Raw genomic sequence first — 27,501 nt, 5'->3', positions numbered from 1 at the left:
GATTTGGCTACAAATACTGAGGTAAAAAAAAAAAAAAAAAATTGTCAAATATTGAACTTGTGAACGTGGCCTTACAGTTCCAGCAGAATGCATGAGATTTATAGAAATCTGATCACAGACTATACTTTTTTTCTTCTAATAGTGCATTTCTGAAAATCCACCACACGTCAATTTCTCTTGTGGATGCAGTTTTATCTGTGGATTTTCCCCATATAACTGCATTAGATGCAAAAAAAAAAAATCTGCAGTGGAAAAAAACCCACATTTCTACTGTCGAAACGCACTAAAAGCTATGGTAATCCGTATGACCATCGATAAAGTTTTGTCAAAGCCAAATACCAGGAAGCATCAAAAACAAAGCAGCTTTATGCAAAACATGACAATGACACGCCAAAGAGACAAAAAATAAAGCAATAAAATTTTTTAAAAAAGGGCAAAAATGCAGCAGAGAATCTCCAACAGCAAAACCTCAAATACTTATCGTAGGAACGTCGCCTTAAACAGCTACAGTAGAATACTGATGGTAAGAATTGTATATGCAACACAATGTCTTTGTTTTTTACTTTAACAGTTTGACAGCACCTTTGCTTTCTTACCTAATGTTACATCAGCCATGAAGAGAGACAGGTCGAATTCTAACAGGACGTGGCATTCTGTGACTAGGGAACTGTACCGCCCTTCACCATATTACAGCAGGACTTAACCCTGGATGGTTCTTTTATACCATGGAGCTAGGCATACATAGTAGCAAAGTAAATGGATGCTCCAAACATAATAAGCAGGGCCCCTATTCACTAGACCAGGGGTCCCCAACTCCAGTCCTCAAAGCCCACCAACAGGTCATGTTTTCAGGATTTCCTTTGCATTGCACAGGTGATGCAATTATTACCTGGGCAAGACTAAGGAAATCCTGAAAACATGACATGTTGGTGGGCCTTGAGGACTGGAGTTGGGGACCCCTGCACTAGACTGCGCCAAGATGACATCTTATGGCCTATGTAAGGTATACATCAGCAGATGTTTTCAGAATAGAAAATATGCTGCAAATTGCACTTGGAGTGTTCTGGATGAGATTTTACAGATTTTCTCTTAAGTGTAAGTCATGCATGTCACTTTCTACTGTGGATTTCACTGCTTGCAAAACAGAGAAAAATGAGTGTCAAATCCACATCGTTTTTACATGAATATCTGTATTTTTCTGCTGCAAACGACCCAACTATACATCCTTATAGGGGTTTTCCCACAAACAAAAGTTCATTTTAATCAATAGATCTTAGAATAACAACTTCCACAACCGGAGTTATTAAAAAAAGAAAGTCCCTGTGCTGAGATAATCTTATAAATGTCCCCTGCTGTGTACTGTGTAATGGCCGTGTCTGACAGTGAAGACACATGGTCTGATCATACCACAGCTCCTGGGCAGGGGAGGACGCAAAAGAGGATACAGACGGGACAGCATGGGATCACAACCGATTCTTTTTGTGAGGTAAAACATTTCAGTGCCTGTTTTTAAACAATGTTTTACCTCACAGAAAGAATCACCTGTGATCCCGTGCTGTCCTGTCTCTGTCCTCTTACTTCCTCCCATGCCCAGCAGATGTGGTAAGATCGGACCATGTCCCTGTACGGTCAGACACAGCCATTACACAGTACACAGCAGGGGCACATTTATAAGATTATCTCAGCACAGGAACATTTTATTTAAAGACATCCAATTGGGAAATTACTATTATTCCAAGAGCAAGTGATTAAAATGTACTTGTTTGTTTGTGGGGAAATCCCTTTAAAGCAGTGTTCTACAACTGCAGTCCTCAGGAGCCAACAATAGATCATTTTTTCAGGATCTCCTTAGTATTGCGCAGGTGATGGAGTTAACACCTGCAACACCAAGGAAATCCAGTAAAACATGATCTGTTGGTGGGCCTTGAGGAATACAGGCATTTCCCCATCTTCATAGATGAATAATTGCATACCGCTTTCAAAACAAGCACTTTTACACTTCACTGCGTATTAACCTTTGCAGCTGTCCTTGAGATAAACACTAAATAAAAAGTGTTCAAGAACGACTGAAAATGTTAATCGATACATTATAAGAGTCTCAGTATTTCCACGTACTATCCAACAAAACTTACTTATGAAGATGGGAATAGCCCTTGTAAAATTTCACTTATAAGATATAGCACAATATTGCAAATTTCACTAACAAAACTGAATTGTGCGCAGAAACTGTAGTATTATATCTGTACGTACATCCACCTTGAAAAAGACACGAGTGTCGGAACGCGTGGGTCCGGGTATCCCGATGGCTGGACTTTAGACTGGGGCGACCTGACTGCATCTGGGCCGGGGCTAAGTATTGATCATTGCCCCCCTATTTGACTATCTTTGGCGGTCCACAATCAGGGTTTGTTGGTCGACCCCATTGTACTGATTGCTATTTTATTGAAATTATTGGGCAGGATATTTAGTCCCCACACACATGTTCAGGAGGGACATCATTGATCTATTTGGTCACATATCTCTAGTCCTACTGACATCATGCTGGGACTTGGTGCTCAGCAAAGTCTCCTGTTGTATATGTGTGTCATGCTGCTGTAAATTTGTGTACATTTGCTATCTCAAGCCTAGGGGTACCTCTTTTTGGGTATTTTACCCTTTACTTATGGATCTGTATCGACGTGTATCATCTTTTAAGGATTTTTAATTGTTTTTGTGTGTGCTCTTTTGGTTCTGTAATAAAGCTTTTTTGATCTCTTACAGCGATAGAAAATTGCAGAAGTGGGGACGTGTTTCTATTATACTTTTCCTCTGACTGCTCGATTACTGATTTTGGATTACACATACTGATGTAAAGTACTGACCAAATACTGAACCCATGAACGTGGCTTAATAGTGCAGTTGATTTCTCACCGATATGATCAGACAAGAACGTTTTTGTACCCTGGGTCCTTGGCACAACTATCGAAAATTCTGTACAGGGGTATACATCCCATCTCCAAGATTATGTTGTATGTTAATGCATCTATATTGGCTTTTTATGCGCCTGTGATGGGTATAGAACAATCTTGACATTTTTTTGCAAGATGAGATCCATGGAAAATCCAGCAGCTGGTTGAAAACCGTGCATGTGAATGCCATGGCAAAATGTGATGGGGGCCTTTGATGGCGCAGTATACCAACAGTTTTATTACCGCTGACGTATTATATGATGCCCCAGCCTTGACTGTTTAATGAGTCAACACAACTTTTTATTTTCTCTCTTTAATGGGTGGCCAAATATCCGACATACTTACAAGGAAACACCTCCACATTCCTGAAAAATGCAGTAGTAGAAAATCATTCCCATGGATTTATGTGATATGTAGTGCAGACCCAAGGCGAAATTCTTCTTTCTTCATTTCCGATTTTTGTAAACATTTTATATCAGCAAGGCTGATACAGAAATCAAGCTAAGATCAGAGCTCTTTGATTTCAGCGGTGACTGACACTTTTTGCATGGAGCAGCTGTTCCAATCCACAGGATTGAGCCGCCGGATAGGTGCAACAGATATCAGTGGAAATTGAAGATGCTCCGCTAAACATCCCTAGCAAAAGTTTGTTGATTCAGCAATCAAGAAGAGAGATATGAAAAACAATGCAGCCATGTACCTTCCCAAAAATATACTTAATGAACACTCCAGTTAAGTCAGACATTTATATTAAAAAAATAAATCAAATCAGACCTTCCCCAAAGGAAAAAAAAAGTGGTCTTTAAAAAGTGATTCTTCCTCTCCCACCCACCTTCTTGATGGCATTCATTCCCATTAACTGAAAATACCACTTAAATTTTCTCCTTAACACCCATATAAGAAACGTTTGTACAATCCGTGTTTCTTGGGGGGAGGGGGGAAAAGTTCACATTTTGGCTTTGGGTATATTGCCAGATCATACAGTTAATAGAAACGCTTGTTTCTTTCCTGACGTTTCTGAAAGACAACAGCTCCCACCACAGCACAGACTATGATTCCCAAGAGAGCAGCGAGCAGCAGAAGAAACACCTTCCAACCAGTCAGAGGACCGCTGCGGAAGTTGCCAGTTGGATCGTCGACATTATCTGGAAGACAAGAAGGGAAAAACGTAAGTATCCTGAAAAAAAACAAACAAAAAAAACAATATACCGTATATACTTGATTATAAGCCGAACCGAGTATAAGCCGAGACCCCTAATTTTGCCACAAAAAAACTGGGAAAACTTAATGACTCGAGTATAAGCCTAGGGTGGAAAATGCAGCAGCTACCGGTAAATGTCAAAAATAAAAATAGATACCAATAAAAGTAAAATTAATTGAGACATCAGTAGGTTAAGTGTTTTCGGATTGCACTCGGACCAATGATAGTCAATAGGTGACATCTCATTTGCGATTTTTTTCTCAGCCAAAATCGGAGGAGACTCACCAATGCAAGTCAATAGGTGTGAGGAAAAAAAAAATATCGCACACCACTCGCAGCATGCGAGTGCTGTCCGATTTTTACGCATCGGTGTTCTTTGAAAAGCCGGTAATTCAGCGCGGTGTACAGTAAAATCACACTGACAGGTTAGAATAGAATAGGTATATACAGATATATATACAGATAGACTAGATGGTGGCCTGATTCGAACGCATCAGGTATTCTAGCATGTGTATGTATGTATATAGTAGCCACATAGTATACAACAGCGGCCACGCAGTATACAACAGCGGCCACGCAGTATACAACAGCGGCCACGCAGTATACAACAGCGGCCACGCAGTATACAACAGCGGCCACGCAGTATACAACAGCGGCCACGCAGTATACAACAGCGGCCACGCAGTATACAACAGCGGCCACGCAGTATATAACACAGGCCACGCAGTATATAACACAGGCCACGCAGTATATAACACAGGCCACGCAGTATATAACACAGCCCACGTAGTATATAACACAGCCCACGCAGTATATAACCCAGGCCACGCAGTATAGAGCACAGCAAAGTAGTATTATGCCCAGCTATGTAATATATACCACAGCCATGTAGTATATAGCACAGCCCACGCAGTATATAGCACAGCCCACGTAGTATATAGCAATGTGGGCACCATATGCCTGTTAAAAAAAAGAATTAAAATAAAAAATAGTTATATACTCACCATCCGGCGGTCCCCAGATCTAGGCGAGGCGTTTACCTCTATATCTCTATCTATCCATCTATATCTCTATCTATATCCATCCATCTATCTATATCTCTATCTATATCCATCCATCTATCTATCTATACATACATACACACTACAGACCAAAAGTTTGGACACCTTCTCATTTAAAGATTTTTCTGTATTTTCATGACTATGAAAATTGTACATTCACACTGAAGGCATCAAAACTATGAACTAACACATGTGGAATTTTATACTTAAAAAAAGTGTGAAACAACTGCAATTGTGTCTTATTCTAGGTTCTTCAAAGTAGCCACCTTTTGTTTTGATGACTGCTTTGCACACTCTTGGCATTCTCTTGATGAGCTTCAAGCGGTAGTCACCGGGAATAGTTTTCAATTCACAGGAGTGCCCTGTCAGGTTTAATAAGTGGGATTTCTTGCCTTATAAATGGGGTTGGGACCATCAGTTGTGTTGTGCAGAAGTCTGGTGGATACACAGCTGATAGTCCTACTGAATAGACTGTTAGCTGCTTTTTTTCTTGCCATAATACAAATTCTAAGAAAAACGAGTGGCCATTATTACTTTAAGAAATGAAGGTCAGTCAGTCTGAAAAATTGGGAAAAGTTTGAAAGTGTCCCCAAGTGCAGTGGCAAAAATCATCAAGCGCTACAAAGAAACTAACTCACATGAGGACTGCCCCAAGAAAGGAAGACCAAGAGTCACCTCTGCTTCTGAGGATAAGTTTATCCAAGTCACCAGCCTCAGAAATCGTAGGTTAGCAGCAGCTCACATTAGAGACCAGGTCAACTGTTAAGAGGAGACTTTGTGCAGCAGGCCTTCATGGTAAAATAGCTGCTAGGAAACCACTGCTAAGAACAGGCAACAAGCAGAATAGACTTGTTTGGGCTAAAGAACACAAGGAATGGACATTAGACCAGTGGAAATCTGTGCTTTGGTCTGACGAGTCCAAATTTGATATCTTTGGTTCCAACCACCGTGTCTTTGTGCGACGCAGAAAAGGTGAACGGATGGACTCTACATGCCTGGTTCCCACCGTGAAACATGGAGGAGGTGGTGTGATGGTGTGGGGGAGCTTTGCTGGTGACACTGTTGGGGATTTATTCAAAATTTAAGGCATACTGAACCAGCATGGCTACCACAGCATCTTGCAGCAGAATGCTATTCCATTCGGTTTGCGTTTAGTTGGACCATCATTTATTAATCAACAGGACCATGACCCCAAACACACCTCCAGGCTGTGTAAGTGCTTTTTGACCAAAAAGGAGAGTGATGGGGTGCTACGCCAGATGACCTGGCCTCCACAGTCACCAGACCTGAACCCAATCGAGATGATTTGGGGTGAGCTGGACCGCAGAGTGTAGGCAAAAGGGCCAACAAGTGCCAAGCACCTCTGGGAACTCCTTCAAGATTGTTGGAAGACCATTCCTGTTGACTACCTCTTGAAGCTCATCAAGAGAATGCCAAGAGTGTGCAAAGCAATCATCAAAGCAAAAGGTGGCTACTTTGAAGAACCTAGAATATAAGACATAATTTCAGTTTTACACTTTTGTTAAATATATAATTCCACATGTGTTAATTCATAGTTTTGATGCCTTCAGTGTGAATGTACAATTTTCATAGTCATGAAAATACAGAAAAATCTTTAAATGAGAAGGTGTGTCCAAACTTTTGGTCTGTACTGTATGTATGTATGTATGTATGTATGTATGTATGTATGTATGTATGTATCTATATACATAATTGTCTAAGGGGTACATCCGTCTGTCTGGCTTGTCACGGTTATTCGTTCGGTGATTGGTCTCAGCAGCTGCCTGTCATGGCTGCCGCGACCAATCAGCAACGGCAACAGTCTGATTAGTCCCTCCCCTACTCCCCTGCACTCACTGCCCGGCGCCCGCTCCGTAATCCCCTCCACCCACCGCTCACACAGGGTTGGGGTTAATGGCAGCGGTAACGGCCCGAGGTGTAACGCGCTCTGTTACCGCTGCTATTAACCCTGTGTGTCCCCAACTATTTACTATTGATGCTGCCTATGCAGCATCAATAGTAAAAATAGGTCATGTTAAAAATAATTAAAAAAAAACAAAAAACCTGCTATACTCACCCTCCGCCGCCTTTCTCGCTCCTCGCCACGCTAACGGGACCGCTCCATTGCAAGCGGCAGCTTCCGGTCCCGTCCCAGGGCTGGTGTGCGGCAAGGACCTGCCGTGACATCACGGTCATGTGACCGCGACGTCATCATAGGTCCTGCTCACACCAGCCCTGGGACAGCAAGCTGCCGCTTGCAATGGAGCGATCCCAGAAACGTGGCGAAGAGCAGCAAAGGCGGCGGATGGTAAGTATAGCAGGACTTCCAACGGGCTATAGGTGAGTATATGTTTATTTTTTTTAAGTCTCTATACTATGTGGCTCTGTGCTGGGCAATATACTACGTGACTGGGCAATATACCGTACTACGTGGGCTGTGCTATATACTACGTGGCTGTGCTATATACTACGTGGCTGTGCTATATACTATGTGGCTGGGCAATATACTACGTGGCTGGGCAATATACTACGTGGCTGGGCAATATACCGCACTACGTGGCTCTGCTATATACTATGTGGCTGGGCAATACACTACGTGGACATGCATATTCTAGAATACCTGATGCGTTAGAATCGGGCCACCATCTAGTATTAGAATATATATATATATATATATATATATATATATATATATATATATATATATATATATATATATATATATATATATATATATATATATATATATATATATCTCTATCAGATAGATAGATGGTGGCCCGATTCTGACGCATTGGGCATTCTAGCGTATGTATGTATGTAGCAGCCACGCAGTATATAACACTGCCCACGCAGTATATAACACTGCCCACGCAGTATATAACACTGCCCACGCAGTATATAACACTGCCCACGCAGTATATAACACTGCCCACGCAGTATATAACACTGCCCACGCAGTATATAACACTGCCCACGCAGTATATAACACTGCCCACGCAATATATAACACTGCCCACGCAGTATATAACACTGCCCACGCAGTATATAACACTGCCCACGCAGTATATAACACTGCCCACGCAGTATATAACACTGCCCACGCAGTATATAACACTGCCCACGCAGTATATAACACTGCCCACCCAGTATATAACACTGCCCACGCAGTATATAACACTGCCCACGCAGTATATAACACTGCCCACGCAGTATATAACACTGCCCACGCAGTATATAAACACAGCCCACGTAATATATAGTAGCCACGCAGTATATAACACAGCCCACGTAATATGTAGTAGCCACGCAGTATATAACACTGGCCCACGTAGTATACAGCAGTGTGGGCACCATATCCATGTTAAAAAAAATTATTAAAAAAATAGTTATATATTCACCCCCCATCATCCAGAGAAGCTGTCCCAATGCGCGAACTGCTGCCACCAGCTTCCGTTCCCAGCAATGCATTGTGAAATTACCCAGATGACTTAGCGGTCTCGCTAGACCGCTGAGTCTTCTGGGTAATTTTGCAATGCATCTCTGGGAACGGAAGCTGGCGGCAGCCGCGCGCGCGCGCATCGGCGGACGACCCAAGGTGAGAATAGCAGGTTTTTTTAACATTAGATCTTTTTACTATTGATGCTGCATAGGCAACATCAATAGTAAAAAAGTTGGTCACACAGGGTTAATAGCAGGGTTAACAAAGTGCGTTACCCACGGCATAACGCGGTCCGTTAACGCTGCCATTAACCCTGTGTGAGCGCTGACTGGAGGGGAGTATTGAGCGGGCGCCGGGCACTGACTGGACGTTAGTAGGGAGGGACTAATTCTCGACCGGACTTTGCCTGTCGCCGACTGTTCCCGTCACCGATTATTGACACCTCTCATTATTATTAACCAGGCTTAATGTCACCTTATATTAGCAAGGTGACATTAACCCTTTATTACCCCATATCCCACCACTACTCGGGAGTGGGAAGAGAGTGGCTAAGTGCCGGAAAAGGCGTGTCTTACAGATGTGCCTTTTCTGGGGTGGCTGTGGGCAGATGTTTGTAGCCGGGTAGGGGGGGGGGGGGCAATAACCGTGGTCTCTCTCTAAGCTATTAATATCTGCCCTCAGTCACTGGCTTTCCCACTCTGGCGGAGAAAATTGCGCGGGAGCCCACGCCTGTTTTTTCCGTGAATTAACCCTTTATTTTAACAGCTAGAGCCCCCACATTTTACACACAGACACTTGTAACATTATTAGCGAGGAATATGTAACAAAATAAGGGATACAAAATGGCTTACTGCATGTAAACCATGTCTCATATCCTGTCAGGTTTGGGAGGGAGATAGCAGAAAAGCCGGCTTGTGCTTGGCTATCTAGCACTGTATGAAATTTTATATATATGTGTGTGTGTGTGTGTGTGTGTGTGTGTGTGTGTGTGTGTGTGTGTGTGTGTGTGTGTGTGTGTGTGTGTGTGTTTTGAACAATACTTCGTTATAAAACGATGTGTAAATGTCACAGAACTGCTGTATGTAACAGCTCTTGTTAAAATCGAATTGCATACGGATGTAATACAGATCTCATACGGAGGTTGCGATAAAAAAAAAAAAAAATCAAATTGACATTGCATGACACTCGCATGTTTTGCCTCAGTTTTTGCGGTCCAGAAATCGGACCTTTTTTTCTCGCATATGGGTATGAGCCCTAAGGTGCTCCATAGACACATTTGCCCCATATAATGCTGCACAAATGTTGATTACAGCCCCATAAGATGCTCCATACAGACATTTGCCCCGTATAATGCTGCACAAATGCTGATTATGGCCCCATAAGATGCTCCATAGACACATTTGCCCAGTATAATGCTCCACAAATGCGGATTATGGCCGCATAAGATGCTCCATACAGACATGTTCCACATATAATGCTGCACAAATGCTGATTATGGCCCCATAAGATGCTCCATAGACACATTTGCCCCATATAGTGCTGCACAAATGCTGATTATGGCCCCATAAGATGCTCCATACAGACATGTTCCACATATAATGCTGCACAAATGCTGATTATGGCCCCATAAGATGCTCCATACAGACATGTTCCACATATAATGCTGCACAAATGCTGATTATGGCCCCATAAGATGCTCTTTAGACAGATTTGCCCGATATAGTGCTCCACAAATGCTGATTATGGCCCCATAAGATGCTCCATAGACACATTTGCCCCATATAATGCTGCACAAATGCTGATTATGGCCCCATAAGATGCTCCATACAGATATGTTCCACATATAATGCTGCACAAATGCTGATTATGGCCCCATAAGATGCTCTTTAGACAGATTTGCCCGATATAGTGCTCCACAAATGCTGATTATGGCCCCATAAGATGCTCCATAGAGACATTTGCCCCATATGCTGTTGCTGCGATAAAAAAAAAAAAGTCACATACTCAACTGTCGTCGCTCAGGCCCCTGGAACTTGCTATAGTCACCTTTCCGCATTCCACCGCCGGGTGCCACTGCGTCTTCTGCACTGACGATCAGACAAGACTAGTCGCATCCTCTGACCTGAGCATCACTGCAGAGGACGCAAAAGATGGAGCTCGGCGATGGAACGCAGACAGGTGAATATCGCGCAATGCCCCGTTATACTCACCTGCTCCTGGCGCGGTCCCTGGTTCTCCGGACACCGGCAGCTTTTTCTTGTGTTGAGCAGTCACATGGTACCGCTCATTACAGTAATGAATATGCAGCTCCACCCCTATGGGAGTGGAGTCGGGTCCATGTTCATTACTGTAATGAGAGGTACCATGTGACTGCTCAATACAGGAAGAAGCTGTCAGTGCCCAGACAACCAGGGACCTGAAGGGACCGCGCCGGGAGCAGAGCAGTTGAGTATGATCAGACAGCTGCCGCTCCCCCTCCCCTGCCAACCCTTGGGTATGACTCGAGTATAAGCCGAGAGGGACTTTCAGCCTAAAAAAAAAAAGGGCTAAAATTCTCAGCTTATACTCGAGTATATACAGTACGTGTGCTTGTAGAAGTTATACCATATCCTCAGCAGATGTAGGCAGCTACAGAAAAGGGATCATGCCTGAATACACTCACACAATGTCCTGTTTGCATTTGGTTAGAAACCAGATCATACATTGCCATTGTCAAAATTGCAGTGAATCCTGTTAACCTCCTCATGACAGGGTGGTATTCCGCTTTAGTGTTTCTCTCCCCTTCTTCCAAGGGCCATAGCTTTTCATTTTTGCATCCACGTAACCGTATGAGGGTTTCTCTTTTGCAGGACAAGTTTTACTTTTCAATGGCCCAATTAATATCTAATTAATTTCATCATGTGATGCACTGTAAAGCAGGGAAAAAAATCCAAGTACATTGAAATTGCAACAACAACAAAAAATATGCAATTACGCAATTTACCATGGTCACTACAGAACAGACCTGGCAATATGATCCTCCAGGTCAGTACGTGTGCGCAGATGCACACATTTTTTTTTTTAATTAAAAAGTGGTGAAAAACAATTCAGAAATTTGTAAAAAAAATAATTAAATAATTTTGCTTATGTAGCAATTTTCCAAGACCCGTAAAGTTTTCATTTTTTCGGGGTATATGCGACTGTGTAAGACCTTATTTTTTGCACTAAGCTTAAGTTTCTACCGATACCATTTTGAGGTAGATATTGCAAAAAAAGGGAGAAAAAAAAAACAATAAATGCAATTCTGCAGTTTCCATTTTTTTTCTTATGCCATTTTACCAATAGGATTAATTTTATATTTTGAAAGATTGCACTTTTACGAACGCAGCAAAACCAAATACCGTATATACTCGAGTATAAGCCGAGATTTTCAGCCCATTTTTTGGGGCTGAAAGTCCCCCTCTCGGCTTATACTTGAGTCATATACCCAGGGGTCGGCACGGGAGGGGGGCGGGGGCAGTGTAATTATACTTACCTGCTCCCAGCGTGGTCCCTGGACGTCCCTGCTTCTTCCCCGGCGCTGCAGCTTCTTCCTGTATTGAGTGGTCACATGGCACCGCTCATATACAGTAATGAATATGCGGCTCCACCCCCCATAGAGGTGGAGCCGCATATTCATTACTGTATATGAGCGGTGACGCTGCCCGCTCAATACAGGAAGATGCAGCGCCGGGAAAGAAGCAGGGATGCAGCGTCAGGACCAGGTAAGTATACGGGGAGGGGGAGCGCTGCGCTGCGTGATAGTCACCTGCTCCTCGGTCCGGGTGTCGCTCTGTCTTCAGCAGTGACGCTCAGGTCAGAGGGTGCGGTGACGTAGTCAGTGCGCGCCCTCTGCTGAGAGTCAGTGCCGAAGACGGAGCCGCACGAGAAGCAGGTGACAGTGCTGGGGTCCTGAGCAAAGATAGGTGAGTATGTGATTTTTTTTTTTTATGGCAGCCACAGCATATGGGGCAAGTGACTGTGCAGAGCATCTTATGGGGCTATACTTGTGCAGCATTATAAGGGGCAAGTAGCTGTGCAGAGCATCTTATGGGCCATAACACTTGTGCAGCATTATAAGGGGCAAGTAGCTGTGCAGCACTATATGGGGCAAGTGGCTGTGCAGAGCATCTTATGGGACCATACTTGTGCAGCATTATATGGGGCAAGTGGCTGTGCAGAGCATCTTATGGGACCATACTTGTGCAGCATTATATGGGGCAAGTGGCTGTGCAGAGCATCTTATGGGGCCATACTTGTGCAGCATTATAAGGGGCAAGTAGCTGTGCAGAGCATCTTATGGGGCCATACTTGTGCAGCACTATATGGGGCAAGTGGCTGTGCAGAGCATCTTATGGGGCCATACTTGTGCAGCATTATAAGGGGCAAGTAGCTGTGCAGAGCATCTTATGGGGCCATACTTGTGCAGCACTATATGGGGCAAGTGGCTGTGCAGAGCATCTTATGGGGCCATACTTGTGCAGCACTATATGGGGCAAGTGGCTGTGCAGAGCATCTTATGGGGCCATACTTGTGCAGCATTATAAGGGGCAAGTGGCTGTGCAGAGCATCTTATGGGGCCATACTTGTGCAGCACTATATGGGGCAAGTGGCTGTGCAGAGCATCTTATGGGGCCATACTTGTGCAGCACTATATGGGGCAAGTGGCTGTGCAGAGCATCTTATGGGGCCATACTTGTGCAGCACTATAAGGGGCAAGTAGCTGTGCAGAGCATCTTATGGGGCCATAACACTTGTGCAGCATTATAAGGGGCAAGTAGCTGTGCAGAGCATCTTATGGGGCCATAACACTTGTGCAGCACTATATGGGGCAAGTAGCTGTGCGGAGCATCTTATGGGGCCATAACACTTGTGCAGCATTATAAGCGGCAAGTAGCTGTGCAGAGCATCTTATGGGGCCATACTTGTGCAGCATTATAAGGGGCAAGTAGCTGTGCAGAGCATCTTATGGGGCCATACTTGTGCAGCACTATATGGTGCAAGTAGCTGTGCGGAGCATCTTATGGGGCCATACTTGTGCAGCACTATATGGGGCAAGTAGCTGTGCGGAGCATCTTATGGGGCCATAACGCTTGTGCAGCACTATATGGGGCAAGTGGCTGTACGGAGCACTATAATGGGGCCATAACACTTGTGCAGCATTATATGGGGCAAGTAGCTGTGCGGAGCATCTGTATGGGGCCATAACACTTGTGCAGCACTATATAGGGCAAATATCTCTATGGAGCATCTTATGAGGCCCTTATTACCCTTTAAGCAGCATTATATGGGACATATTTTAATATGGAGCATCTAATGGGGCCCATCAAACTTTATGGAGCATTATATGGGGCTCCTGATTCAATGTGGATATTCAAAAACACTTAACCTACTGATGTCTCAATTAATTTTACTTTTATTGGTATCTATTTTTATTTTTGAAATTTACCAGTAGTTGCTGCATTTTCCACCCTAGGCTTATAATCGAGTCATTAAGTTTTCCCATTTTTTTGTGGCAAAATTAGGGGTCGGCTTATACTCGGGTCGGCTTATACTCGAGTATACACGGTATGTTAAACCAAAAAGTAGAAGTAAAAAAGGCCAGGTAGCGGAAAAAATATACAAAATTTCTTAAGTGGATCAGAGCAATAAAAACATATAAAATAGAAGAATAAGACACAGAAAAAAAAACCCTGCCCAAAAGAGACAGAGTCAAATAGGATTACCGTCCCTCTGAGTCATGCATACACAATGGTAATAAATCCATCTATGTATTTAAAATGTGAAGGGACAGAATACGTGTAATACCTCAGAACAGACATAGGTGGATCAAAGCTGCAATTACGGTTAGGCCATATTACATCAGTAAATAGATGGCATCACATAATGTAAATCACCTGATAGGAATTGGAGGGAAGCAGACTCCATCAGGTTATTTACATTATATGATGCCATCTATTGCTTACTGATGTAATTATGATTTGATTGCACTGTTACCTCTGTTGTCCAGTTGGACTTATAACCTTCATGACCTATGACATATACACACGTCATAAGTCGTGTATCCCCCTTTGATGTGAGCTTGCCGTAGCACGCATATTTTCTGGCACATGACACCTGACTTAATCAGCTGTAATGTGCCCAAAACAGCCCGGGTAGGATCGCGATCCACCAGTGGCTGGTAACTAGTTAAATACTTGCGCTTACTGGAAGTGCATCATAAGACCCTGCCCATCAGAGCCCCTGTTACATGATCGCGGGGGTGCCAATAAATTGCCCTGACAGTCAGGGGTCTGCAGAAGACCCCCGTTCTTGTCACTGCTGATATGCTAAGGATAGTGTTCAGAGCAGATGATTTTTGCTACACATAGCAAGGTTGAATGACACCTGAGCAATGCATGCGACTAGTTTCTCCATACAGAAGGCGTCTTAAAGCGGTCATCACCAACAAAGGCTTTTGTAGCAAATATTAACTAGATTTCAGTAAGTGTGTTCAATACTTTTTCCTGTGTCATTTCTCTTTATTACACATAACTGAATTTATAGACATCTTTAGTTTGATTTATTTGCCTGTGTGGATTGGATGGGTTGTTACCGACATATGAGCTCTGGCCGTCTGACCTCACATGCAGTCTTCCAGACTACGCCTGTGCGGCCACCCTGCCTGTGAATCCCAGCCCCGCACTGCGCATAATGCATAACACACTGCTGGGCTGGGATTCCCAAGGTGGGTGGCCGCACAGGCGTAGTCTGCAAGACTGGATGTGAGGTCAGACGGCCAGAGCTCACTGTACCTGCACCAGCCAGTACTAAACAGCGCAGGCGCCGGATTTCATGGGAAAACAGCGCGGAGCGGGCGGCGCCCCTGAAGATTTGAGTGACGGCAGTGTGGCGTTTCCAGCAGGGGGGTTAAGACCTGCCTCCCTGTCTAAAGAAAGGTATTTTGGCAAAGTTATAAAACGCTTTATTTTGGGAATAACTGCATCAAAAACTAAAAGAGCCACCTTGTTAGAATGCAGCATTACTGCTGCACAAGGTGGCTCTTTTAGTTTATAACGGCTGGAGGGGGTGACAGAGGCCCTTTAAACATGGCGGAGGTTCCCTGATGCTTTGGGGTTGCTTTGCTGCCTCTGGCACTGGACTGCTTGACCGTGTGCATAATGTAGGGCCCAGTGTGAGAAAGCTGGGTCTCCCTCAGAGGTCATGGGTCTTCCAGCAGGACAATGACCCAAAACACACTTCAAAAAGCACTAGAAAATGGTTTGAGAGAAAGCACTGGAGACTTCTAAGGTGGCCAGCAATGAGTCCAGACCTGAACCCATAGAACACCTGTGGAAGGATCTAAAAATGGCAGTTTGGAGAAGGCACCCTCCAAATATCAGGGACCTGGAGCAGTTTGCCAAAGAAGAATGGTCTAAAATTCCAGCAGAGCATTGTAAGAAAGTCATTGATGGTTACCGGAAGCGGTTGGTCGCAGTTATTTTGGCTAAAGGTTGTACAACCAAGTATTAGGCTGAGGGTGCAAATACTTTTGTCTGGCCCATTTTTGGAGTTGTGTGTGAAATGATCAATGTTTTGCTTTTTGCTTCATTCTCTTTTGTGTTTTTTTCATTTAAGACAAATTAAATGAAGATAATACCAAAGAATATGTGATTGCAATCATTTTCAGGAAGAAAATGAGTATTATCTGACAGAATTGCAGGGGTGTCAATACTTTTGGCTACAACTGTAGCAGTGCATTTTCGTTGCTATGTATAGTAAAAAACACAATGTATGAATGCCAGCTACAGGCTGTCTTTCACAGTCAAATAGTCATGACAAGCACAGAGGTCGTCTGCAGATCCATGGGCTGTCATGGCAACCTATGGTTGCTCAGTGATCACGTCACAAGCGTGTTGATAGGCATGTAAAATGATGTGCCGACCTGCCGGTGAACGTTAAATGCTGCTGTCGAAGATTGCAGCATTTAACAGGTTAACAGCCGCAGGTGGAGTGCTGATTTAGGCTACTTTCACACTAGCATCGTAATCTCCCCGTCGCAATGCGTCGGGCAGAGATTTCGACGCTAGCGTTTAACGCACTGCACAACGGGTGCAGCGGATGCATTTCTCCGGCGCATCCGCTGCCCCATTGTGAGGGTGAGGTGGGGGCGTAGTTCCGGCCGCGCATGCGCGGTCGGAAAAAGCGGTCCGTCAGGAGCACGTTACATGTAGAGTTTTTTGCTCCTGACGGTCCGCCAAAGCACGACGCATCCGTCGCACGACGGATGCGACGTGTGGCAATCCGTCGCAATGCGTCGTCAATACAAGTCTATGGGGAAAAAAAACGCATCCTGCAAGCACTTTTGCAGGATGCGTTTTTTTCTGCAAAATGACGCATTGTGACGGATTGCAGTTAACGCTAGTGTGAAAGTAGCCTAAAGCAGCCATCATTTGCAGGGAAAGATGCAGGCTCGATGTTATAGCATATTATAGCATTTCAGAGTGCAGATGGTTTTTTTTTTTTTTTTTTCTTCAGCTTTCGTCTCAGCTTGCACCTGTTCACACTTGTCCTGTTCTGCTTGGAGGTGCTGGTCAGTCTTTTTGATATTTTCAGTACCTGGTACAGGTGCAGAGTGGGATACGTGACACACTACTCACCCTCCAGTCTCCTTTCCCTGAACGGTTATGACATTACATTGTATATGACATGACAGTGCTGTGAGATAAGAGCTGCAGCATGTAAGCAGCGTATCACATACCAGGGATAGATGTAAAGTTTGGTATGGGGGTATTATTCTCTGATACCTGAAATAGTTCCAGAGCGTTGTGAGCAAAGATACACAACACAGCTGTCCTCCTCCGGTGCTTGTAATGACATTAAATGTCAGCAGTGAGATCTTATTGAAACATAAAAGTCTTACCAGATCACCTTCTCTGAGAGCATTTTTTTCCTTGTATGAAGCTGCCTACTTATGATTGAGCAACATCATTCTGGGTAAAAGAGCAAATACCCTCAAAAGAATCTCCGCTAATGCTTCCTTAGTTGAAGTGAAAATTACCCTCTAAACGTTATGAGCCAATATCTCCGCAATGGAGGCGAAAAAAACAACACAAAACGGCATTTTATCATGATGTAGCCAGATCATGCAAAAAGTGGTTCTAGGTCCTCCTACACCATATCATGAAGACCTAAGTTTTCAAAGTATGCCATTTATTCCTTGCCAATGCATTTTGAGGCGTTCCAAGAACACAGACTGAGCAATATGGTATAAAGAATAATTGGACAGTATGACCTACACCACAGAATTGCTTGTCTGCACTCTGGGGAGTACTTGTGGTAATGGCAATTTTTCTCATATTTACACGTTTTCATGCCAAGATTATAGCGTTTCCAGGGCTTTTCCTGCTCAATTTCATATTCAGTCCGATTGACCTACACAATCAAAAGTGATAACCACCAGTCCCGAATAAAAAGATACAATGTACCCTGCAGTCACGTGACAAATGGCCACATGTACAGTCACTTTGCAATGAACATTTGGAAATGGAGACATGAACGTCAGAAACCTGGTATTGACTTTCTTGCGATGCAACAAATATAAAAATATTGAAACCTGGAAAAGTATATTTTATTGTACTCTTTTTGGATCCATGCATATGCTTTGTGTGCCATGTATACCTTTCTTGTACGGCCACACACACACACAATCACACATGAGAAAAATATTTCACTGATATAATAACCCACCTTTAGGAGACTTCAGGAGGCTAACACTGGGCTCGATTTTTGTCCAGTCGATATTTTCATCATCTGGTGGATGCTCTACCATAAGCTGGTATAACTTCATGGAAATAATATCATGATTATCTAGAAGAAATAACATAAGATTTAAGGTACATCTGCACAAAATTTTTGCATTATTAAATAGACTTTTTAGGCTAGGATCACATTGCGTTAGTGCAATCCGTTTAGCGGATATGCTAACAGATTGCGCTAACGCAATGTCCAAAAAGGGATCGCGTTTGGCAATCCCGCTAGCGCAGATGCCCGATCTGGGCAAGCGAAGAACGGACCCTGAACGCTGCAAGCAGCGTTCGAGGTCCGTCCAAAAATAACGGCACATCGCTGACGCATGCCAAAAATGGCATATGTTAGCGATGCGTTAGCACATTGCAGTCAATGGGTGCGCTAACGGATCCGTTACATAGCTTTAATTGCGACAATTGCACCATGTAACGGAGTCCGTTAGCGGACACCCACTAACGCAATGTGAACCTAGCCTAAGGCATGATGTGACTTGTTATTTACTTTGAAAATATATTTCAGAATGGTTGTATAATCCTGATAAGAGATTTATCTTAATATGTATGAGTATTATGGACAGCTGCAGCTTGCACTGAACAATGTGAGGTCAGCAGCAGGGATGGGGGACACTGAGGAACAGTCAATTAGGCTAGGTGGGCAGAGAATGGTAAAAGATTGGACAGATATTCTGACTGGGATATTCAAAGTAAATGCAGCAGTTTTATTACGTCCAAGAGATTTAACTTAAATGCTTCCTTCTTGCAGAGTTCTAACCTGATAAGTCTCCAGTTGCTGCAGTTGCTCCAAAATAGTACCCTGTTGGCAACCGCACACCCGATATATCAACACAATTCTTCCATTCATTTTTCCCTTCAACGTCAGTCATGATCTTAAGCAAAATAAAATAAAATAAAGTTAACACATAGGATTACCATCATCTACTTGTCAACACATAAGCAATGCCATGATACTATACTTCTTCACTGGCAAGTGAAGAATTTGTAATTCTATTACACTTTTCTTACCGTAAGACGTCCACGAGAGTAGCGAATGGCTAGAAATGTGTCAAGGTTGCTATTCCGAACATCGGCAGTACAGCCTGCTAGTTCTACTGTGCGCCCATCTTTGCCATGGTCATACTCCAAGGAGCCATTGTTTACCATGGCCGAGATATATGGAAAGACACGCTGAAAAAAAAAAGTTTAATATTTTAGAGACCAGTTTCCTGAAATTAGTTGGAAAAAAAACAAAACTGTTTAATAAGTGTAGTGACTAGAATACATAATACAATTATATAGCCCCATGCACTCAGTGGCACTTTGTATCTTGGAATATTTAGATACCTGCTGGTGACTGGTTTGAGCAACTTTACATCAATTACCCTGGTATACAGTGATATTGGTGCCAAGGATGTCTGAATGGTTTTATATTATATTTATGGTGCTGAGTAAGAATAGGACTTCACTTTTGCCAGATAGGATTTAGTTTCTAAGATATTTAATCGTTAATTACAGTATAATTCTGGCTTCAAAAAGTCACTTTTATAGCATTATAAGCCTACAAATTCATAGGGGGAACGTTTCTCCTTGCAGAGAGTGAGATGTCATGACATACCAAGGTGAGGAGACTTAAGCCTTGCAATGCTCCTCTGGGAAATTAAATATGCAAATTGTCTCTTCAGAGAGGAGGAGGACTAGAACTCTAGTACCACCTTTAGGAAGTGGCAATCCTAAAAATCAATGTGGACCCTTTAACAAGCCTTGCTACATGACTGAGGATAAAAGCTGGAGTTCTAGTCCTCTCCCGTGTGTGCAGACTGATAGCATTTCTTATGGACATGCATACTCCTTTAACCAGGTGGCCTAAAAGAAGGTCACCTACGTGCAACAGACAAGGGCTCAACGTGTTTCAGAAGTTTTTTCCCACATTTTTCCCACTGCTGAATAAAACACATATGCTGTTTATTTCACTGGGAGGGGGTAAAGAACCAGCGGTCTGACAGTCAACGCCTTTTTGGAAATATCTCTCGTGATATTTGAGGGCATATGTTGGAAATAAACATCCTTTGCTTTACTGCCCTTGCTTTGTCGTCGTGAGGCAAGAAATGGTGTATATGCAAAATTTCTGTAGGAATTGGGAGGACATCCTTATTCTCAGGAACATAAACCTGGCTGGCAATATGGAGCAACCACCTTGACTTTTCAGGACGTCTCCACCTGCTTGACTGCAGTCTGGAAGTTTTTATAGTGTGAGTTTTGGCAAAACTAGGCTACTGGTGGAAGCTATAGAAAGCACTGGACATGACTGTAGGATAGTGAGTTAGTGCAAAGGACAAAAAAAAAACACTGATTTTACTTAAAGCAATGATCTGATTTATGCATCAAGATATTTACCAACTCCACACTCACCTCTGTTGTTTCATCATTGGGATAGGTATCTACAAAGACTGCCAAACCATGAAACTTGTCTTTGTTTCCAAACACGGGTCCTTAAGAAATATAATACAATCATTAAGTGTGAAATCATTAATGAGCAACATGAACAGAAAACCATCTCCAACAGAAACGTCACCTGGCTGTAGACGGTCCTTTGCATACCACAGGGCAAAGCCATCTCCATGAAGGTTCTTTTTTCCGGTCCCATGGATCCGGAAATGTATATGCAACTCCCAGTCCTTCAAGAAGCATGGCTGTGGAGGAAAACATTATTTATCCTACTAGGTAATACAATTTACCATACCAGTGTTACAATCAGCTATTTAACAAAACACAACTTACCATACTGTTCCAAATGGAACCCTCTTTGCTCCGCTCATCTGGTGTCAAGCGCACATACTGACTTGTTAGCATTGTGCTGCCCATAAAATCCCATAGTGGCATAGAGCTGGAGCCCACCCCTACAAAACAATGACATTATTAAACAGGTCTGTCATTTCAGGTGACTTTTCAGAGTAAGCCGTCAAGTGTATACATTAGGAGTAACACCATTTCTGCCCATTATATGACTTCTATCCTGCATTTTCCACCAGCTTCAACCCTACAGACTCTCTAATTTTGAATGTCTTCCATACAAAATATACATAAAAAGAGCTCTGTTGCTCTACGGTGTGTGGGTAGCATATATTCAGAAGAAGCAGCATGCAGGACATTATTCAGTAGTACTCAGCAGTGTAGCTGGGTATCCAGCAATGGGATGAGATTAAACAACACTTGGTAGAAAGCAGCACAGTCTCTCTGCCTTTCCTTCCTCTCCTCTTCTTTCTCCACTGGCTAACAGCTGGCTATAATCTGCACCTGTTTGACGACCGTCCGTCCTGTTATGGCCAAGATGAATTGTAAGCGGATTTTCAGAGTGAATAATGAGTTTAACAGACAGTGAGAAGAAAGAGGTTCATAAGTGAAGAGAGAAACAGATTTCCTTAAAGACATATACTACTGATATTGGTAATTTTGAATGATATGATTCACATTACCATATTATGACCGTACCAAACTATTCTTCAGGACAGCATGATTACATTGATACCAAACTTGTATAGTTTTTATATTTTTGTGTTTTTAAAAAAAAGTTCTGAAGTTTTCTATTTTTCTCCTTCATTCTACTCCGTATGAGGACTTAGTTTTTTGGTTGGCGACTTGTCGTTTTTTTTACTGGTCTCAATTTGAAGACCATACAATGCTTTGATTACTTTTTAATGCATTTTAACGGGTTCTGTAGAGGCCAAAAAAACAGCAATTATGGAAATACGTGCAGGTTTAGATTGTGATAAATTGTACAGATGCGATTATGCCAATTATTTATTTATTTTACAGCGCTGCAGTCAATCACTGAGCTCGGCAGCTTTGACTTTGTAGACCAAGGAAGGTTGAGTAAAGCACAGTTTGTTTTTTTCATAACACAACTTTACTGAAACCAGAAAAACCCTTTAACTTCTTTACATTTGTATTTAAAAAAATTGGGGCAATTTTAACTTTTTATTTCACATTTTATTTCATTTTTTACTTTTAGTCCATAAGGACGGAGGTTGGTTGATTGCTCGCACACTATAATGCAGTACTGCATGTCTGTAACCCCTTCTCATGTACAGCACCATGGAATCAATGGTGCTATATAAATAAATAATAATAATAATACTGCATGCCATAATAAAATTAACGATCTCATATGGAGACTAGCCACCTGGGGATCATTTATGTTGCCGCTTTCTCCTTTTCCCGACTTTGTGGCCTGTTTTGTTCCCTAAAATGATGACTTCAGTCGCATGTGGAGTGCACAGGATTGTGTGAACAACATGTCCCCTACCTTTCCTCTGCAGTAGGTTGGACTAACACAGGTGACATCGAGAAAAGGTAAGGCACCAAGTATGGCATACCTCAGAGAAATGTGGTGCGCCACTTTAAAGAATATACTCCCCCTCCCCACTGGAGCACACAATAGGATGGTATTTGCAGCTCACCTTAGAGGCCCAGTGACTGATGACGGCTCTATTGTACTACTGAAGACCTCCACAAAGCAGAGTAGCAACACTATGTATCCTGATAAGACACTCCATCTTTGGGGTAGGGGGCCATACTTCATTGCTGCCAACTAATAAACGATTTCTTTGTCAATTGACTTTCTCAGCTGACAAAGTGCTCACCTTGCTGTACTGTGTATGACTGTAAGGAACTGTGCTCCTACAATATATATGCCCTCTGCAAACATTTTGAATAATAAAAATGACTAGAACATTTAAAAAAAATAATTATTCGGTTCTATATGCCTACAATTAATTAAAAGTCAGCAACAGCCCCATTTAAAATGCAGTACCCAGGGCAATAAGCCAATAGCCACGTGAACTCAGGGAGTTCAAGCCTCTGAAATATCCAGTTTACTGGTGGGGTAAAACTTATACATTTGCTTTAAAAGCATTTTTATTCTCATACAAATTTCTTATTTAGCCCCCATGACAGGTGTACGAGTGAAAGATGAGGAATATTTAAAGAGGACCATTCACCAAATGTTTCATGTTGAGCAGGACAGACGACCTAATAGTGGCTGGAGAGCAGAATTAAATAGGTTTTTTCTTTATTTTGCTTCTCCATTTGCAGAGATATTAGCAAAGTATTTGGCACCTAACGAGTTAAGGAAAAAAAAATTGAGTACAAGTGGGCATTAAGAGTTTTCACTGGGGGCGTGTACTTCTTCCCCGTGTATGATGCTGACCAATCATAAGCAGGCACCCACACAAAAGAAAGAACACGCCCCACCATAGCAGATTTTCAGTGTGTGAGATGTATTGACATAGCTCTGGTCTCCTGGTCTAACCTCCTGCATGAGTCTGTGTGCTGGGAGGGGCAGCGCAGCGGAGTTTAGCTGTGTCATATTGCAAACCCTTCTACCCGCTCTCCTGATTTCAAGTGTTAGCAATCACACATCTGTATGCTGTGCTCAGGCAACTTGTAACTGCTCTGCAGTGAAATCAGGGGAGGCCGGTATTACACGTCACAAAGGAGTAACCTGCCTGCTCTGAACTATTCCTGTGAGATATGAGGGGTAGTACAGCAGAGCTGACGGTGCTAAGAGAGCAGACAAAAGGGCTTGTAATGTGGCCCATCTAGACTCAGCTGCACTGTCACCCCACACCGACTCATGCAGGAGATTAAAACAAGGGACTTAGTGCCCTATTATTACATCTCACACACTGTAAAATCTGCTCTTAACTATGGTGATGACGTGTCCCTCTTCCCTTTGAGTGTTAATGCCTGTTAATGATTGGTCGTCTGCATCATAATGGAAGACATACACTCCCCAAGCGAAAACTCTGATACCACCCACTTGGACTTCAAACTCAAAGCTGTTCTCAGCTATCTGGTGTAAAATTACTTGAAATGTTGCAAAATTCTGAGCACTTGTAGCTGTGAAAAAAATGTGCTACTTTTGTCATTATTACTCGTCATTGCTAGTTTCAACACCTCTTTAAAAAATGGAGGAAGCTTTGCCTGAGAGAAAAGAGTTGTGACCAATTACACACAGTAGGGTAATTTCAATTTACGTCACAAAAGCTGCTTAAATTACAACAGAAAAGCATTCAGTCCTTTGGTCTTGGGATTGCAGGGGGTCCCAGCAGACAAACCCTAGGCATTCAGCAAGTTAACTGCTATTGATTGGGAGGGGGGTTACTTAAGGCCGGTTTCACATGTCAGTGCCTCCAGTACGTGTAGTGACAGTTTTCTCACATATCGGAGACACTGACACACCTAGACCCATTCAAATGAATGGGTCTATGCAGATGTCAGCGTGTTTTGACAGACCGTGTGCAAAACATGCAGACATGTCCATTTTTACCTGGACACACGGGCCGCCAAACGTTTTATCACAGATGGTGAAAAACTCAGACATGTCCATTTTTCTCCGGTATCAAAGATGAAAAGTGCCAGAGATAAAATGGACATGTCTGAGTTTTTCACCATCTGTGAAAAAACACTGACATTTGAACAGTCTCAAAGACTATAATGGGAAAAGTATCCGTGAAAAAAAATGTGCAACATGGATGTCTGAATGAGGCCTTAATTTTCCTGCATGGTCAAAATTTATGGTACGTCATGGCAACCATACTGCCCAATGTGCAGGGGAATTACACCGCACCTAACCATAAAGAACAGCTAAAATGTATATATACAGTAAGCTGTGCATTTATAGTGGCCGATGATCAGTGACTTATAAATGGTCAGGGATGAATGAATAAAATGTTTGTGTGGCAGGTGAAATGAGATTTAAAGAGGGTTTCCCATGAACAAAAGTTCATTTCATTCAATAGATCTTGGAATAAAAATTTGATCCACATATGGATGTTATTAAAAAAAACTGTTCCTATGCTGAGATCATCTTATGACTGTGCCCCTGCTGTGTACTGTGTAATGGCTGTGTCTGACCGTGCAGGAACATGGTCCGATCACACCACAGCTCCTGGCAAGGGATCACAGCTGATCCTGTGAGGTAAAACACTGTCTGAAAACAGGCAGCAAAATATTTTGTCTCGCAAAAAGAATCAGCTGTGATCCCGTGCTGTCCTGTCTGTAGACTCTTTCTTCCTCCCCTGTCCAGGAGATGTAAGATTAGACCATGTTCCTGCACGGCCCTTACACAGCAGGGGCACATTTATAAGATTATCTCGCCAAAAGAACATTTTTTTTTTTTAAACACATCCAAGTGTGAAACGTATTAAGATCTATTGAATAAAATTAACTTCTGTTGGTGGTAAAACCCCTTTAAGCTTGGTCTGGGCAGCACGTTGTCCTGTGGTAACAGTACTGGTGCAATAAAGAGCAATGACAATGTGCGCGCGCGAAAACAACTGTGTTCATGATTGTTCTATGCACATAAAATTGTAGTCGAATAGTCTAAACAGGCTATTAGCCGACAACATATTGGCTCGCACATAGCTGATCGGTGGTTATCAGCTGCACTTGTGCAGTGTAAATGTAGGTTCCATTTGAACCAGTTTACAGTGGCTGTTCCAAAGATGATGGGTGGTCCTTTTATAGCCCGCTTCATCTGGCTGACTGCACTTGTTATGTGCACGCAATCAGTACATGGCGATCTGTGCACAGGCCCTCAGCAGCACGTTCTGCCCGCACAGGACAATATATGCAGAGAATGACGATATCTAAGCAATCTTAAATGGACCCTGTCAGCACAGACTAACTGTTCAAACCAAGCGCAGGCGCTCGGTGCATCGTGGCGGGGCAATTATTTACATACACCTTCCCACCTGCTTGCTTGCTTTCCATCTCTCTGACCATTCTCTGGGTCTATAAAGCCAGAGCTGTCAAAGAGGGGAGGGGGGATTGTTGGAAACCAGATAGGATGGTGTAGAGAGATCGTCCACTACTTTTACACTGACGGCCTATCCTTAGGCCAAGTCATCATCATCTGGGGTCCGGCACCCCCCGATCAGCTGTTATCAGTGGCCACAAGTACTTCCTTGCGGAGCTGGCCGTCTACTTGTGTCCGGGGCTTGTTACTACACTTCTGCCTCCTATTGATTTGAATAGGAGGTGGATGTTCAGTACCCTACGCCGGTCACTACCCTACCAGGGGATGGAGCAGCAGCCGAGTATTTCCATCTGGAGGCCGTTCGGCAGCTCCCAGCCAGACATTGCTGACCTATCCTAAGGATCAATGTAAAAGTAATGGACAACCTATGATTGGCTCCACCATGACGCCCAGAGCACCTGCACTTGGTCATTGTGCCAACAGTACCTTTAAATGTCTTTACACCTAACAAATGCGCGTCTGGATCTTTCATCAGGTGATTGGCAGCCTGTTTACACTGGCCAATAATTAGCCGACAATCGCTACGGTAACCTTACTGCCAATCCTACAATTCCAGGTTGGACACTGGTGTGATTCTCCGGCACACAGCGGTGCAGTTACCATGACTACCACGCACCAGAAATTCTGACCATTCATGAGAATTCATGTTTAACTATGCTTACAAACTTGTTCTAAAGTGATGTTAGGGGCCACTGCAGCCAATCAGGTCACTGCTTTCATTGTCTAACCTTTGGAAGAACAATAAGCCCTGCAGTGTGATAGGCCACAGGAGGGGAGACCGGGGGAGGACTATGTGGCGCTTACCCTGGTACGGCTTAATAAGAGAATGCTCCCTCTTCATGTGCTCACTGTTGCCATCCGTGAGATCGGCACTAGCCCTATGTGACAGGAAGCCCAGGAGCAGTGAGTGCAGGAGCAGCAGAACAGGCTTCCACACCGCCGCCATCATCGCCAGCTCTCGGCAGCACCGCGCTTCCGTGTACGTCACTTCCGGCGTTTCCCTTTGCCCACCCCAGGACTTCTCTGAACGCGACATACAGCCACGTTATAAATCTGGGCCCGTGCCTGACACTGGGGGCCATACACTGTGTGTGCTGCGGGCGGCTGAGCACAAGTCACACAGCTCTAGCTTAGCTTCTAGACATTCAGCGACAGTTTGCCCTTTATAAAAATGGCGCGTAACGTAACTAAGAGCTTGTAGCGAGTATCTGCATGTGATCGCCAGGG

General features: G+C 43.3%; 1 protein-coding gene across 1 annotated transcript; it reads right to left on the bottom strand.

Annotated features, from left to right (window-relative positions):
* Window positions 1-3,245: 3,245 nt before the first annotated feature.
* Window positions 3,246-27,257, bottom strand: LMAN2 (lectin, mannose binding 2). The gene is made up of 8 exons (XM_069764210.1): window positions 27,079-27,257; window positions 21,234-21,352; window positions 21,028-21,145; window positions 20,865-20,944; window positions 19,482-19,643; window positions 19,231-19,345; window positions 18,400-18,519; window positions 3,246-4,093 (listed from the first exon to the last, which is right to left on the bottom strand). The coding sequence occupies exons 1-8, from the start codon at window positions 27,221-27,223 to the stop codon at window positions 3,933-3,935; spliced, it is 1,020 nt and encodes a 339-aa protein (XP_069620311.1). The 5' UTR covers window positions 27,224-27,257; the 3' UTR covers window positions 3,246-3,932.
* Window positions 27,258-27,501: the final 244 nt, after the last annotated feature.

This window comes from Ranitomeya imitator, chromosome 4, assembly GCF_032444005.1.
Source record: "Ranitomeya imitator isolate aRanImi1 chromosome 4, aRanImi1.pri, whole genome shotgun sequence".
Taxonomy (NCBI): Eukaryota; Metazoa; Chordata; class Amphibia; order Anura; family Dendrobatidae; genus Ranitomeya; species Ranitomeya imitator.
This window is presented reverse-complemented; position numbering and strand designations above follow the sequence as displayed.

What these genes read in the sequence shown, in the direction of transcription:
- LMAN2 (XM_069764210.1), bottom strand. Translation starts at nt 27,223, where the DNA reads ATGATGGCGGCGGTGTGGAAGCCTGTTCTGCTGCTCCTGCACTCACTG. An exon ending in AAAGGACCGTCTACAGCCAG is followed by an intron (nt 20,945 to 21,027) that starts GTGACGTTTCTG and finishes ATATTTCTTAAG; the next exon opens with GACCCGTGTTTGGAAACAAA. An exon ending in CCAATGATGAAACAACAGAG is followed by an intron (nt 19,644 to 20,864) that starts GTGAGTGTGGAG and finishes TTTTTTTTTCAG; the next exon opens with CGTGTCTTTCCATATATCTC.